A 15,564-nucleotide genomic window follows, 5' to 3' on the forward strand; every position below is an offset into this window, starting at 1 on the left:
CGGAATGCCTTGACCTAAATTTAGACAAAGCAAATATCAGACAAAATGGCATATCCTGAACTCACTTCCATATGGCTCTGCTCTTGTAATGATCTCCCAAAGCAGCACACCAAAACTGAAAACCAAAACACAGTATTTTAGGAATGTCTAACGGAAAAAATCCATGTTTCATTTTGTGAATTAAGTGTATGAAAAAGATTTCGACCAGTACCTGTAGACATCGAACATAGGTGTTGGGACGAGATTGATGTCCAAGAAGAACTCCGGTGGAGCATGCGTGATTGTGCTACCTTCCGGGCTGGTTTGGGTGACAACACGAGATTTCATCTTCCACTTGGACAGGCCAAAGTCTGAAATCTGAAATGGGAAAGTCATTAAATTTTCCATTATCTGTGCTTATGTGTAAAATCTTCAATTCGTTTCACAAGTGACCAGGCGGACATTTATCACTTACAACGGTTATTGTTACCTTCACGTGGAAGTCGCCATCCAGTAGCACGTTCTCTGCCTTCAGATCACAGTGGAGAATCTGTGGGTTCTGGCAGTGCAGGAAAGTCATCCCCAGGGAGATCTCGTGTGCCATTCTCCACCTCAGGGCCCAGGGCACGTCCACATCCCGCAGCAGCCCGGCCAGAGAGCCGTTCTCCATGTAGGGCATCACGATGGCGAAGTTTGGGTCCAGACAGACCCCCAGCAGACTGATGACGTGGGCCGAATTGCTGGCAAGCTTCAGTTTCCTCGCTTCAGAATACAGCAGCTCTTGCTCACTTGAGGTATAAAAACATGAAGAAATATGTTTTGTATTTTTCTTTAAGTGTAGGTCATTTATTTTGTCAATAACCATTTAACAATCATGTTTGCAGATTGTATAGCGTGCGAGCTATCATTATACTAGTAAGCGTAAATGAAAGACATCAAACTCTGACCTTCCTTCTATCTGGCGAGTAAACAGACATTTTACAGCCACGTCCTGCTTCCAGTCCAGATGTCGGGCTTTTTTCACGTAGGCGAACCCCCCGCGGCCGAGAATGGACTGTTGTCCGACCTCGAGTTGGTCAAAGTGGATGATGGGAAACTTCTGGTCAACCGTCACGCTGGGATACTTACTCAAGCTGAAAAATGCACCATGGTCTCAGAAATATTAGTAAATTCAATTTTTAGACGTGCAGGAATATTCTACATCAAAGTTGTTATGAGGGACATTTTTTAATGAAATTGATTTGTTGTCAAACTGACTTTGGTATGCCTTAGATATCAAACAGACATTTTCTAGCAGAATAGAATATACTCGTACCTGTTCTGCAGCCCATCTGCCTCTTGGCCACCAACAGCACCGACGGCTCCGGTTTCATATCCTCTGCGATCTGGGGTCTGAGTGGAAATGATCTCTTTAGGTTTCAACATTATGCAGATCACGCATTTCCTTTCTTGGTTAACGCATTGTGACTATTTTAACGGAAGTGTCTAGTATTTTGTCTTGATTGTAGTCGTTTTGATAGTTTCCCCACAAGTGAAGACAACGAAGTTTACAAATTTCCGTAAGGTATCTGTATCCAAGACGATCGAAACAGGTGGCAAAGATTAATAACAAATACTGAAAAGTCACAAGTCGAAGTAGAAAGTCAATAACAAACACCACCCCACCCTGTGTGTCAGTGAAAGCTGGTCGGCCAGCTGCTGAAAGTCCAGGTCTCTGAGGTGCTGCTCCAGGGCGGAAAGTGTGGCCGCCTCACCTTCCTTCTCTCTCCACTGTACCAGCGTCTGGTACACCTGGTCAGGAACGTCGTCTGGGGCGGAAGCCTGATTAAGTAAGTTATTGTAGATTATCATATGATAATTAATTCTATTCATTTCAACGTCACCACTGTATTAAGAGCATATATCTGTGATAATATAAGGAATAAGGAAGTAACCTATTATTTTCTTGATGACCAAAGCGTTTTTATCTGTAAGGGAGGCGAAATATAAGATAATACGACAATAAATGTCACGAGCTTGTGTAAGACATTTTTGGTTGTTCTGAACAGCATGGCCATTATGACACAAGCACTGATTCTGATTCCTATCTGTTTATCTGTTAAGTTACGTAAAGGAAAAAACCTTAATGGCGTCCACCGCCCTGTTGCTGAGTCCCAGGCTCCGGGCGAGAGGTTTCCACTGGGTTTGGCTCATCCTCACGGACAGGCGGTTGAAGGCACGGAGAATTCTCTCATCTTAATAAAAGAAAACACATTTTCAGTTTACTTAATATATGTTTTCAGTTTACCTTTCAAGTATTCATTAAAATGTCGTTTTGACAGCCTTTTTTTCATTACTTTTATTCCATCAGCAGTAATCAAGTGTACAGAATTTCGTACATGTCATAATGTCATCATTAATACACACATTTTTTTTTTTTTTTTCTATTTGATTTTGGACAGACGAGGACGATGTGGCACTGCACTCAAGTTTTTTGTAACTTATATTAACAATGCCACATACACGGTACAGACAGAAGGAAAGTCGTGTAAAGTGCCTTTCCCAAGGGCACAACGTCGGGGGCACGGTGGGAATCGAACTCAGGACCCATAGATTCCGAGCCGAAAGCTCTACCAGTTACGCCACGCCCGACGCCACATTTTTTGTTGTTGCTATGACCTATATATTGACTGGACTTACCGAATCACATAGTGCAATGATAATGCAATAGTGTAGGATATTGTGTCTTTGAAGTAACAAAGGGTTATCTTTATATCTAGACCATGACAAAAATATAGCATACTTTGCTAGAGTTATTTGAAGATTTGAATCGTCACCAAGTAATATAGAGTTTATGCCTATATCCATAACTAAAACAGAGATTCGTTCCTTAATTCTTTCCCAGTACCCTTGCAGCCGGTTACACTTAATGAACATATGGATGTAGTTTTCCTCCGTGTTACATATTCCACATGTAAATATTTCCGGTACTGTCTATTATTTTCCATCTATGAAGTAAAAGTTTACATGGTAGTATCTTGTGGAGAATTTTGAAATTAAATTCTCTAAGCTTATTAACCTTTATATCAATCGTTTGTGCTTTCCATATCTAACTCCATTTCAGACCGGGACATTCGGTGTCAGATACCGAATCCCAATATACCTGGGCTGTTGGTTTTACATTAGTCTGAAAAATATAGCTTGAATACAAAAATCTACTTGTGAAAATATCAGCAGTTTTACACAGACCATTATACCAGGGTACGACTTTCCTCACTTTACTCAAGTGAAAAATGAGTCGTCCCTCGGATAGGACGTTAAATGGAGGTCCCGTGCGTGGGGAGAGCCATACCCTATGTACGTTAAAGAACCCGCCACATGTGCGAACATCCACCCGAGCGGATCAAACCATTCCGGCCAAAATAGGGGTAGGGAATCTCCCGAGCAGCCCTCGTAACCCCTGCTTCGCCTATTGGGTCAGTTAGTCCTCACTCGTAGTGAGCAATTGGGCTGGTCTCAGTCATGATGTTTCTGACCAAGGGCGAAGAGTTGCTGTTACAGTTCCAATCATGTAACCCGTAACCTTGAGTGGCCTTCAGGCCTTGTTACGTGGTGACCATTGAGTAAAAAAAAAAAAAAAAAAAACATTGGTTTTGTGAGATGGACTAACAATACAATCTTGAACAAGACAAGTAGTTCGCCCTAAAGTCCTTTTCACACAGGCATATTCATATATCCAGTTGTGTTTAGTAGTGAGTTTCCCCAGTAACGATGCGGATGTTATAAAGTCTGAGTCACTGCATATATCTCTTACAAAAATAATACCACATGTACAGTCTATCCAATGTTTATAGTACAGAGTTTTGTTCTTTAACTTAAAGTTTTTGTTACACCAAATAATTTCGTTTTGTACATTTGCAATGTCTGTCTTCCCTCCTCCCAGCTCATGCCATGAGAGGATTACATCTCTGTAGAAAGGTGGAAGTGTTAACAGAGGTGGTGCATCTGTTTTCTTACTAAAGTTAAAGCGGAAGGCCAAAAAGCCCTTCCCTATCTTATTAAAGAAATGTAAAGGTATCAATTGCCATCTACAGATTCTGCTGGGATCCTGTGGAGTTTTCATAAACCTTCGGACCCAAGCAGCTTGTACACTTTTACATTTTACATGTATATCTAGCATCTTTAATCCTCCATCCTGGTAATTTGAATATAATGTTTTTCTCCTTATCTTATCTGGTTTCCCATCCCAAAGGAAGTGGAAACAGGCCTTCTCTAGTCTTTTTAAAACCCAAGCAGGAGTGAGGATACAAGACATTTTGTAAACAAGCTGGGCTATCCCAAGTGTTTTGATTATCAATATTTTTCCATACAAGGTGAGTTTTCTTCTTCTCCACATTTGAAGTAAATTCTCAATTTTTTCCACTGATTTAGTCCAGTTCTCACACTGCTCTTCTGACAGTCCGCAATAAATCCCAAGGGATTTGATGGGTCTGTTTGGCCAGTCGATTCCGAAGGGAGTATCTCTTCGTCCTCGATTGGCCCCAATCCACATCGCTTCACACTTTCTACGATTAAGAGTAGGTCCAGTCACATTACTAAAGTCATCTACAATCTGTAAGGCATTTCTTATAGAATCATCACCACAAAGAGTAAGAGTTGTGTCATCTGCCACTTGACTTATCTTCAGTTCAAACATATCATCATTAATTTCGACATTAATACCCTTGACTGTGCATGTATGTCGGTTTTAGTAGCAAGAATTTCAACTACCGTGTTGAATAATAGGGCAGACAGAGGACATCCCTGTCTGATTCCTTGTTGCAGTTTGAAATAAGCAGACTTCATTTATGATACAACTCTCTATGTCAGTATACATGGTCTTAACTATGGAGGTAAATGTAGCCCAAACTTGTCCAAAGTTCTAAGCATAAAATTCCAGTTTATGGAATCAAAGGCTTTTTCAAAGTCTAGCCAGACGACTGCAGCAGGTAAGTTATAAAAGTTGGAGTAGTAAATAACGTCCTGTATAAGTCTCACATTTTGTCCGATAAATCTGGACTTAATGTAGGCGGTTTGGTCTTCAGATATCAATTTTGGAAGAAAGTCCTGCAGTCGTTTTGCTAGGACTACAGCTAATAAACTTACTGGTCTCCAATTGGATAAGTCAGTTTTATCACCCTTTTTATATATAAGTTTTCGTAAGGCTCTTTTCTGTGTTACGGAAAGACATTTGTTTTCTATCCCTTCTTTCAAGGATTCGAAGACCAGGTCTCCTATTTCTTTCCAGAATTTCAGGTAGAATTCGGCTGGTAAGCCGTCAGTTCCGGGTGCTTCATTTTGCTTCATGTATTCTAACGCTAGAAACATTCATTTTTTGTTATCGGTTCATCAATCAGAAGTCTATCCTCTTCAGAAAGAGAGGGTACATCGACCGACTCAAAAAATGTGTCGATCTGTCTGTCGGTTACAGGATTATCACAACAATAAAGATTTTTGTAAAAAGTTACCTCCAAATCTAAAATTTTAAACGGATTTGTTTCCTCTCGGTTTTCATGTTTTAATCTAGTAATGGTGTTTTGTTTTGAACGAGAGCTCTCAAGAGTGAGAAAATATTTATTAGATTTTTCCCCTTTTTCGACCCATTCGGCTCCAGATCTTATTTGTGCCCCTTTTGCTTTATATTCATATAAGGTTTCTAGTTTTGACTTAACCTGTGCATATTAGCATTGACAGCCTTTTTAAACATGCCTCACCTTTCTCAGCCTCCTGTTTCAGGAAGGCCATGATGGCGCCGGTCCCTTGTTTACACACATCCTGTGGAGGGTATGTCAGGGGGTTTCCAGAAACATCTAAGTCCTTCAGCTTGTCTGCTCGGTGAAGGGCGGTTGGAAGCCTGGTGATATTATTGTTCCATATTTCCAGTTTCTCCATGGCAGGTAGTTCACACAGGAGTTCTGGGAACGTATCGAACTCGTTGCTCCGTAGGTTGACCTCCCGTAGGTTGTGCAGATGACTTAGGGTGCTCGGCAGGGTTTTGAGGAGGTTATATTCCAGTACCAAGATCTGCAGGTATTGTAAGTTTCTCATTTCATCTGGGACAATGTCAAACCCGCAGCCACCAGCACACAGTACCTCCAGTGTCTTCAGTTGCAGCACCTGTCTGGGGAACTCATCAAACGGACAGCCGGGGACACTGAGAGACTTCAGCCTGGTGAGCCGTGTGACGTCATCGGGGATTTGTCTGATGGGGTTATTCCCGACACTTAACAGCTCAAGGTTAAGCAGGGAACAGATCCCTGAGGGAAACTCTGTCAGCTGATTATCAGCAATGTCCAGTTTTCTCAGTTTTTGCAGCCTTTCCACACCAGGAGGGAAGGTAGAGAGTTTATTATTACTGGCACCTAACAGCTCAAGGTTATGGAGTAAGCAGAGCCCTGGGGTAAACTCTGTCAGCTGATTATCAGCAATGTGCAGACGTCTCAGTTTCTGCAGCTTTTCCACACCAGGAGGTAAGTTGGAGAGTTTATTGCCACTGACACTTAACCAGTCAAGGTTAGGGAGCGAGCAGAGCCCTGAGGGGAGATCCGTCAGCTGATTATCATGAATGAACAGTCCTCTCAGCTCCTGCAGCTTCTCCACACCAGGAGGGAAGGCGGAGAGTTTATTCTTATGGGCACTTAACACCTCAAGGTTAGGAAAGGAACAGATCGCCTGTGGCAAACTTGTCAGCATGTTGCCGCTAACAGCCAAACGGGAAAGTTTCTGCAGACGGCCGATTGCTTCCGGGATGCTGCTTAGTTTGTTGTTGGACACATCTAGATACTCCAGGTCAGTGATATCAAACACCTCCTCCGGGATGGACGTCAGACCCTGGTTACTCAGCTTAAGGGTCAACCAACCGTTGACGGTCTGAGGCTGGAGGTTCAGACCTGCCGCCATGTTGGATATTTCCTGCATATAAGGTACAACGAAAGTTTAGATATGATTCCCGCAAACGCGCATAGCACGAAAGAGGCACAAACACACACACACACATCCACACAAACATAAACACATAAACACACATATACACATGCACAAGCACACGCGCACACACACACAAACACAAACCTATGATGGTGATGAGATGCATCGTATTGGATATAAGTTACTGTAGAGTAGAAACCCTCAATACTAGCCTCTGACCACAGTCACGATTGAAAAACTATAGGCATATACATGTATCTTGACTGCTTAGTTAATATTGCTCTGTATGACAGCAAACGTGGGACTGACTGGTTCATTTTTCGCTGTTATAAGTCTACAATCGTTGGTCCGCTTTGTCATATCGCAATCTTCACGTAATGACAACTACATTGTGCTGGTACAAAGATAACGCCGTTCTCTTTATGAATACGTGATCTTTAAACGCCCCTGGGAGGCGGACTCGGCCTCATGCCAGCCGACATGCTCACTTTGTAAACTTTATTTACTGACAAAACAATTATGTAGCCGTCGAACGTTATTCCCCTACTTGACCTTTGAACTCCAGTGGGAGATGGCACCAGGTACAATGTACAAACATACCTGCGCTGCTAATACATTTCAACCGATCCAAGTTGGAGTTTTAGACTGAGAATTTCTCCCTTTTTTGCAAATTTTACAGGTTAGTAATGACGATCTATCCTGTAGTTTTACTGCCCAATGTATGTTTGTCATCATCATTACACCAGAAGAATTCAAACTTTGAACATCAGCTAAGCCTTATGGGTGATGGCTCGACATCTGTTTTATGCGATTTAACATATTTACGTTGGTTAACGTTAGACTCGGTCGCAGGCTAACCGACATGCTCACTCCGCCATCTTTATTTACTGACAACACAATTACGTAGCCATAGAGAGAACGTTATCACCCTACTTGACCTTTGACCGTCTGTGACAGGTGGCACCGGGTACAATGTACAAACATACCTGAGCTGAAAGCACATTTCAACCGTATCAAATTGGGGTTTTTGGCTGGGAATGTCGCACGTTTTTGTGTGCAAATTTCACAGGTTAGTAATGACGATCTACCCTGTAGTTTTACTGCCCAATGTATGCTTGTCATCATCATTACACCTAAAGAATCAAAATTTGAACATCAGCTAAGCCTTATAGGTTCGACATCTGGTTTACGCGATTTAAGAACTAACTTACTAAGCATAATTATTTACGTAGGTTAGACTCTTTCGCAGGCTAACCAACATGCTCACTCCGCTATCTTTATTTACTGACAACACAAATATGTAGCCGTAGAACGTTATTCCCCTACTTGACCTTTGACCGCCAGTGGGAGGTGGCACCAGGTACAATGTACAAACATACCAGCGCTGCCAAAAGATGTAAACATGGTCAACTTCGGGTTTTAGATGTGAATTTTCTCATTTTTCAAATCCACAACTTAGTAATAAGAAGCTGTACAATTGATAGGAACATAACAATACGAAGGCTCAAAATGATTAATCTATAGTTTGTAATCGATAATTAGTGATTAGAATAATGAGACGTGATCCTAACACTGATACAGTAGTAACCCCCACACTAGCCTCGAGATCCGCAGGCACGTTGCACACACCGTGACTATGGAGCAACCGCGTGACTTTGCTGTTGCTACTTGGCTGAGTAAAAATTTAATTAGTTCACTGCGTCATAACATCAAAGAAAGTCGAAAACGTTACACCATCATGATTTGATTCTTGTTTGATATGAAAAAAATTTAAAGCATGAAAGAGCTTAGCTATTGTTGCTGAAGACTTTGCTTAAGTTTGTAAGAGAATTTTTATAAATAGGCAATGGAGAGGCAATCTAACCTGTAGGCTTACTTAAATTTCTTCCCAAATGTTTAGGGATGATGTATTGGAGTAAGGTCCCTGGCTATGAGAGGGGGGGGGGGGGTGCTCCAACCCGGTTTCAGATTCCCCAACTGCGGGCCGAGAGCGATACAACGTCAACATCCTTACAAGTCAAGTGCTGATCATTATCATTATCATTACAACATCCATCATGCAGATATACGGACGTATTTCATTATGAAAGTTATGTTCTTATAGTCTCTCCATGCTATAAGTAACTAAGTAAGAACTTTACTATCAAGCTAAAACCATACCATTTGCTGGTTACAAAGATGGAGTTTCCTATGTTTGCATTGGATACAGAGACTCTTTAAACCGTCTAACACGGTGTCTAGTAAAAGATAAACAAATCAACAGCATAAGAAGTGCCCAATTACCTACAGTTTTCACTCCTTATGCATTATGTTGGGACGATGTGAGCAACAGTTAGTCTGAATCTGTATTTCAATCTGTTTTTTTACTGGCTCGCTTCCCTCAAAAATCCCAGCCACTACTACCTACGGGACCCAACCTCTGCTTGGAGAATACCGTATCCATACTTGTTCTTTAAAGGGGCATTCCACTCCAGAAACGAGTATCATTATTCCTCAGACAATAAATAATTATGTTTGAATCAAGTTTGTTTGGTCAAATTTACCACAAGTTTAAGCTTAAACGCAGAGGGAACATTTTAGCAAACGAGTTCTTGAATTCCCTTGAGGACCCTTCTAATGCATTGTGCGCTGCTGAGGGAGGACGTGGCTTTGACCATGGGAACAGGTACCGGTTAGTACTAGTATAGATTTCGATACTATGATGTTTTAGGATCACTTTTTGAGTAGACTGTATGTGTGTGCACAAACGTCATTAGAACGTTTGTGGGTCATTCTGTAGTAATTTGTTGATGTATAAAAGTAGCCTTTTTAGAGAAGAATGATCCACAAAAGTGACCACATCTCTGGATTCCAAGAACCGCTGAGCTTCAAACTTTGTGTGTTCCTTCCTAAATGTCCGATAGCCACCCTACCACTTTCGTTCGCTCAGCGGTTCTACCGTTAGCGAGAAATTGTGCCCAACGTCGGCCATACAAGCAGTTTTGGCGCCGCCATTTTACGTTGACCGACTTTCAACTCCTTATAATTAAGTGGCCAAATATCCCCATCCCAAGATGATATAGTCTTCAAACTTTTTTTGTATTTCCCTACATGTGTGATTATCACTTGACTGCTTTGTCAAGCTTATCCCGACTACCGTTAGCGAGAAGGTGTGACGGAAGTCGCGAACTCATATACGTCGCAGTACATTAGAAGCGGGTCCGCATGGGGGTGCTCTAATTTAGAAAAGAATATTGTCTAAAACGCAAATCAGGTAACTTTGCAAAAAGTCGAGTGCATTTGTATCCCAAAAAATATCATCTATCAGAAAATAACACTCGCTTCTGGAGTGGAATGCCCCTTTAAACGTCAGTGGAAGGTGGCACCAGGTACAAAGTACAAAGATAACGGCCCTACCCTGCCAAAGTGGCAAACACGTCACACTAGGGGTTTTAGACGTGACTTGTTCAACTTTGATGTTAGTTAATAATGACGAGCTTTTTGATAATACGTAACATCAGGATTTGAGGACTGAATGCGGTAAAACTTTTATTTGTATTCCCAATGATAAGTCGCATCTTATGGCATGTTCGTTACAAACACTGATACTTGAATTCCCCCAAACTAGCCTCCGCCCACTCAGTCACGTTGCGTATACCGTGACTATTGGATAGTTTTTCTTTGTTAACATTAATCTGTTTCCTTTGTCAGGACAGATTTAATGCAATATAGACAATCTGCTTTTGTTTGTCATGAAATCAGTCAAAGGCAAGTTGGTTTCCATGGTACCCATTGGCAAAAACACAAAACATGCATGTAACATTATGATTTAAAATAAATCAATGGATAGGCATGGGACCTTGATATCTAGCTATTCTGTGTTAAAATGAAGAGGTACCTTAATATCTAGCTATTTTGTGTTAAAGTGAAGAGTTTGCTATCGCACAGAAAACTTTCGTAGTTGTCAACGAGTCACGCCACGCCTGTTTGTAAGGTGAGTGACTCAAAGCTTTAACATAACGAGGTAACAATTACTCACGGCTTTAACACGGTGGTGCAAATTTAGGTGCAACCTTGTTCTTGGGTTGTTTGCTCCACTCAGTAACTTGACACACTGATCGCTCCACGTAGACGTGTTTGCCCAGCGCATGCGCCTCACCGTAAAAGTAGAATTTCCCCTCGTGTCACGTAAGAGCGTGGGTAGGCCTTTCTACCTTTTGCGCGATGACTCAACTTAACTTTCTAACACCTGCCGGAGTGAAACATATGACCTTGTTTGACCACAAAAGTAGAAATTCAACCATTGTAGTGATATTTAATGGATATTACTTCTCTGAACCGATCACTCTAAACCGATCAAAAACAAACACATAGATGGATATCCAGCTCACCTGTTGTGCTTACGCGTCACTGCTGACCTCTGAACCCTAGGAGGGTGTTTACTGCGTAAGGTGTGGACTTAACGAACGTGTGAGGTGATAAGGTAAAGATTGGGTCATTGTGCATTGATGCAGGGGAATTTGCAGTAATTTGTAATAATTGTGCAGTACAAGGGATGAAGTCACCTCGACACTTGGCAGGAAAACTTTTACGGTTACCATTACGGTAGTAACTAGACAATTTACTACTTAACACATTGAATTTTTTATATTTTTTTTAATTTCTCTTATGTAGGATGTAGTTTACCTTAAGAAAGTCACTATTCTTATGGGTTTTTAATTTTTAATTTATTAGAACCATAAATACGACGATGATATGTTTAGAGGGACTATCCGTATAATTTGGCGCAAATAGTGCCTAATGTTCTTACACTCAGACAATGTCAACCCCGGAGAGTGTGGACTTTACGAGCATGTGATGTGATAATGATCAGGGCATATAGTAGTAAGACATATAAACAAAATCTGTTCTTCTTGTCAGTCTTGTTCTTCTTCTTGTTAATTGGGCAGCTTTGCTTCCTTTCCTACCACAAAAGTCAATAAATTCCTAAAATAGAGTCACCTGTTTTGCACACGTTTTGCACCCACCTTATGACCTCCACAACGGTGTTTACCAGGTTCGGTGTTGACTCAGGTAAATATTGAGGTGACCTTATGGCCGTACGTGAGGTACTAACATCTTATGCTTCTTGGAGGCATGTAATTTCGCAACATTCCAACATTTTTTGCTACAAACGGAACACTAGTTAGTGCTAAGCAAGGTAAACTTTTTTATGCTTTAATGAATGGCACTATGAACAAAAGTACCATATTAGTTAGTAAAGTATTGTATTATTTCACCTTTCGTGCCCATACAAGTGCGCTTCTTGTCAGCCATTTTGTCGACGGTTGGTTTGTCAGCCATACAGCTTTACGTACTTTACAGCCAGAAAAATCAATAAATACCTTCTAAGTGTAGTCACCATGTGCCCGTACTGACCCTGTGAACTCTACAATGGTGTTTACCAGGTACAGTGTTGACTCAGGTAAATATTGAGAAGACCGTACGGCCGTACGTGAGGTTAGCGTCTTTAACATGTTAGATAAGGGGGTCATTTCATTTATTTGGGGATGACTGTTTGTGAAAGAGTGTTGCTAACGATGAATCATTTCAAACATCTCACTTGCATGATCTAAGGATCCAGACAGCTTGGATGATGTTATGACTATACCTTTAAGGCCAGCCTGATTTCGCACAGATTGGGTTGTTTGTGATATTAATGACTTTATAGAGTCGATTCCGAGTCACCGAGAGGGTTTTGAAATAATATTTGTAATAAGTTTGAACTATTCTAAGCAAAAGAATATTTCAGTCACTGTAGTTCTAAATTGTTCAAACAAATGAAAATGAAAGTGTGAACATGTTTGAACCTATCTATATATGTTGGAAACATTGGGAAATTAATGGTACAAATATCTCTTTATTTAGAACAATTTAGAAACATCTATGTGTTTTTGTTATTGTTGGAACATGTGATCATATGTTCCAACAATTTGCGTCATTTTTTTCCTCCATAAAAACTTTTATTACCCCTATAAACAAAGCTGCTAAGATGGGCCTTTTGTTTGGGTCTTGTATTTTTAGTAGACACTAGATGTTAGAAATGTTTCGAACATGTATGAACACAATAGAAAATATTTAGAACATCACACAGATATTATGGATAGTTCTAAACAGTTACTTATCACATTTAGAATGTTATAAAGATTTTCAAAATGTTGGAACAAAAGGCAAGAAAGACCCTCTTGGTAATGTGGAATCGACTCTACCTTGTGAATAAATATAGAAATAATTTAAAACCTAGTTAACGCAAATACGCTGATGATAAAACCATGGTGGTGGTAGATTGTAATTAAGAGATATTGTTTTGCAAATTAAGTGTTTGCTTCCTGTATCATTCTCATATGAGAATTATTATTGTCCGTATGTTAGAACGTAAGCAAATGAGAGGCCACGGCTTGATGACAGTAATTTATTGACCAAATCGTCCTTCAATGTGCACTTTTGCACCGTCACAGCAGTTAGAGTGCTCCTTGCTGTAGGTCTAATTTTAGATACTTTTCTTCGGGCTTGCGTTGAGGAGAACCTCCATGCCACTCTTCGTTGCCAGGCAACCCCTCCTCTCCATCTCCGTGACGACGGCGCCCATCCAGAAGCTCCAGCCAATGAGAAGCCCGAGCAGGAGGTGCAGCAGTGACGTCACGAGGTGATGGAGCGGAAGCCAGGTGGTTAGTAACATCAGGAGCAGGCAGAGGAGGAGGGCGGCCGTGTAGAACAGCCGGCTGGAGGCTGCGGAGCCGATCTTCTCCTCCAGGATCTGGATCGCCTGGCGGAGGGACGCGTCACATCCCGACAGGTCATGCGGGATGGGTGCTACTGATGGAGATGAAGAGGAAAACAAATCGTTAAGTTACCGTGCAGTTTTCTAAAAGTTACCGCAAAGTTGTTTTTAGATTATATCTTGTATATACCACACATTTACAAACTTAGGGATCTAGCTTTTCATGGAAGCTGAAACCCATGAGTTTGTGAAAAGTCGACTTTAATTTTTCCGGAGGGGTTTTTAATTAACGTCTTTATGCACATTCTTTGCCCTCTCCAAGCAGACGTGGGTGGGAAATTTGGTTAGCTTTGTATGACATAAAAGTAACAATCTTCATCAAGATATGCTTGGAAGGTAAATCTTTGGTGCTTTCTCTAGATCTTTGTATAAACTCTCATAATTCCACCGGGGACCATAACACCGCCACGTGAGAAATAAAATACATGAATTCAAAGTGCTTTAAAGAGATGTACGAATGCAGCACCAGTAATTCTAGACGTGCAAGATAATCTGAAGAAATCCTCTATAACAGCGGTATTTAATGATATTATGGCACCCGGTGGAATTATGAGAGTTGATATTAACTTTCAGACCTTCCAAGCCTCACCTCGAGTCTGTCCTGTCACCTTCTCCAGTTCCAGGTGTGCTACCACGCCTTCATGGTCGGAGTAGTTGAAGGGTTTTCCGGGCACCTTGTGCATGGTGGTCTCACAGTGGACACACCTAACCCTGCACCTGGCAGACCCCTGAAAGACCCCCAAACGAGCAATGTGTAACTGGAGACCTACAATTGCTTTAAAGGTGATATTTCACTAGCATCAGAAGTGTGTATATTTTGTACAAACTCTTTAAGTTAGTTCATGGAATAATACTTATTGTCGTTGAACGCTATCGATATATACATCAAACTCCTTGTGGTTGAACGCTATCGATATATACATAGCGTTCAACCACATTAAGTATTATTCAATAAACTAATATCATGATACATACATGTATCACGATCTGCTGTATTTCAGTGTCATTGGTGGCATAAAAACTTCAACTTCAATATCCATTAAAAGAATGGTATCATGTTGAAATACTAGTATGGAAACTACTAAATAAACGTACCTTATACAAGACATAGTCGTATCTGCAGGGCGGGTAGTCAGGGTAACAGGTGTAGTTGTTGTCATCAAGATTCCACGTCAGACCGGAGTCTTCTGCATTCTGAGGGGGAAAACAATAAAATCATGAAATTTAGAAGCATTGCTGGGCTTTATCGATTTTTCTAATTATTATACTTGAAGCTTTATTGGAAAAAAAAAACTTGTAAGCATTAGTACTGTCCCTATGGAAAGGAGAATGAAATAGTATCCAAAACGCACGTACACACATACACATACACACACACACACACACATACACACGAATACACACACACACACACAAACACACACACACACACACACAATCAAACACACTCACACGCACACACACATACTCACACACAAACGTACCTTGTGTTCCGCTGTCAACCAGCCATCATCCATCCCAGTGTTAGACTCGATGATTTTCAGCCCCAGCTCAAACGGCTGGTTGTTCAAATCTCCCGCCAAAATGTTCACATCTGCGGACTGCCCGGTGTGCCTGAGAATAACACGGTTTTTTTTTATCAATTACAAAAGGAGCCTGTATATTAGCATAATTACAGATGATATGCGGCTCATACAATGATACCAATCATACTGATATTACAACGTAAAGAAAAAAGGAAAATGGTATGTCACATCAAAGTCAAAGCCTAAAATGTTACACATATTATTGTGATCCACATAGCATTACCATCAACTCAAATCTATACATCTACTTGTCTT

General features: G+C 41.0%; 2 protein-coding genes across 2 annotated transcripts in view; both read right to left on the bottom strand.

Annotated features, from left to right (window-relative positions):
* Positions 1-36: 36 nt before the first annotated feature.
* LOC118408568 (leucine-rich repeat and IQ domain-containing protein 4-like) lies at positions 37-6,897 on the bottom strand. Its single transcript, XM_035809376.1, has 8 exons — positions 5,712-6,897; positions 2,101-2,213; positions 1,645-1,800; positions 1,295-1,371; positions 927-1,112; positions 470-767; positions 212-357; positions 37-115 (listed from the first exon to the last, which is right to left on the bottom strand). Exons 1-8 carry the CDS (start codon positions 6,895-6,897, stop codon positions 37-39), a joined length of 2,241 nt encoding a protein of 746 aa, XP_035665269.1.
* Positions 6,898-13,432: 6,535 nt separating this feature from the next.
* Positions 13,433-15,564, bottom strand: part of LOC118408569 (putative neutral sphingomyelinase) — a 2,257-nt gene continuing 125 nt past the window's right edge. Inside the window, exons 2-5 of the mRNA XM_035809377.1 lie at positions 15,208-15,337; positions 14,819-14,917; positions 14,313-14,451; positions 13,433-13,758 (exon numbers count right to left, since the gene is read on the bottom strand). Coding sequence (XP_035665270.1) covers positions 13,433-13,758; positions 14,313-14,451; positions 14,819-14,917; positions 15,208-15,337 — 694 coding nt within the window. The remainder of the gene's footprint in view (positions 13,759-14,312; positions 14,452-14,818; positions 14,918-15,207; positions 15,338-15,564) is intronic.

The sequence above is a fragment of the Branchiostoma floridae genome, unplaced genomic scaffold (genome assembly GCF_000003815.2).
Source record: "Branchiostoma floridae strain S238N-H82 unplaced genomic scaffold, Bfl_VNyyK Sc7u5tJ_193, whole genome shotgun sequence".
Classification (NCBI taxonomy): domain Eukaryota; kingdom Metazoa; phylum Chordata; class Leptocardii; order Amphioxiformes; family Branchiostomatidae; genus Branchiostoma; species Branchiostoma floridae.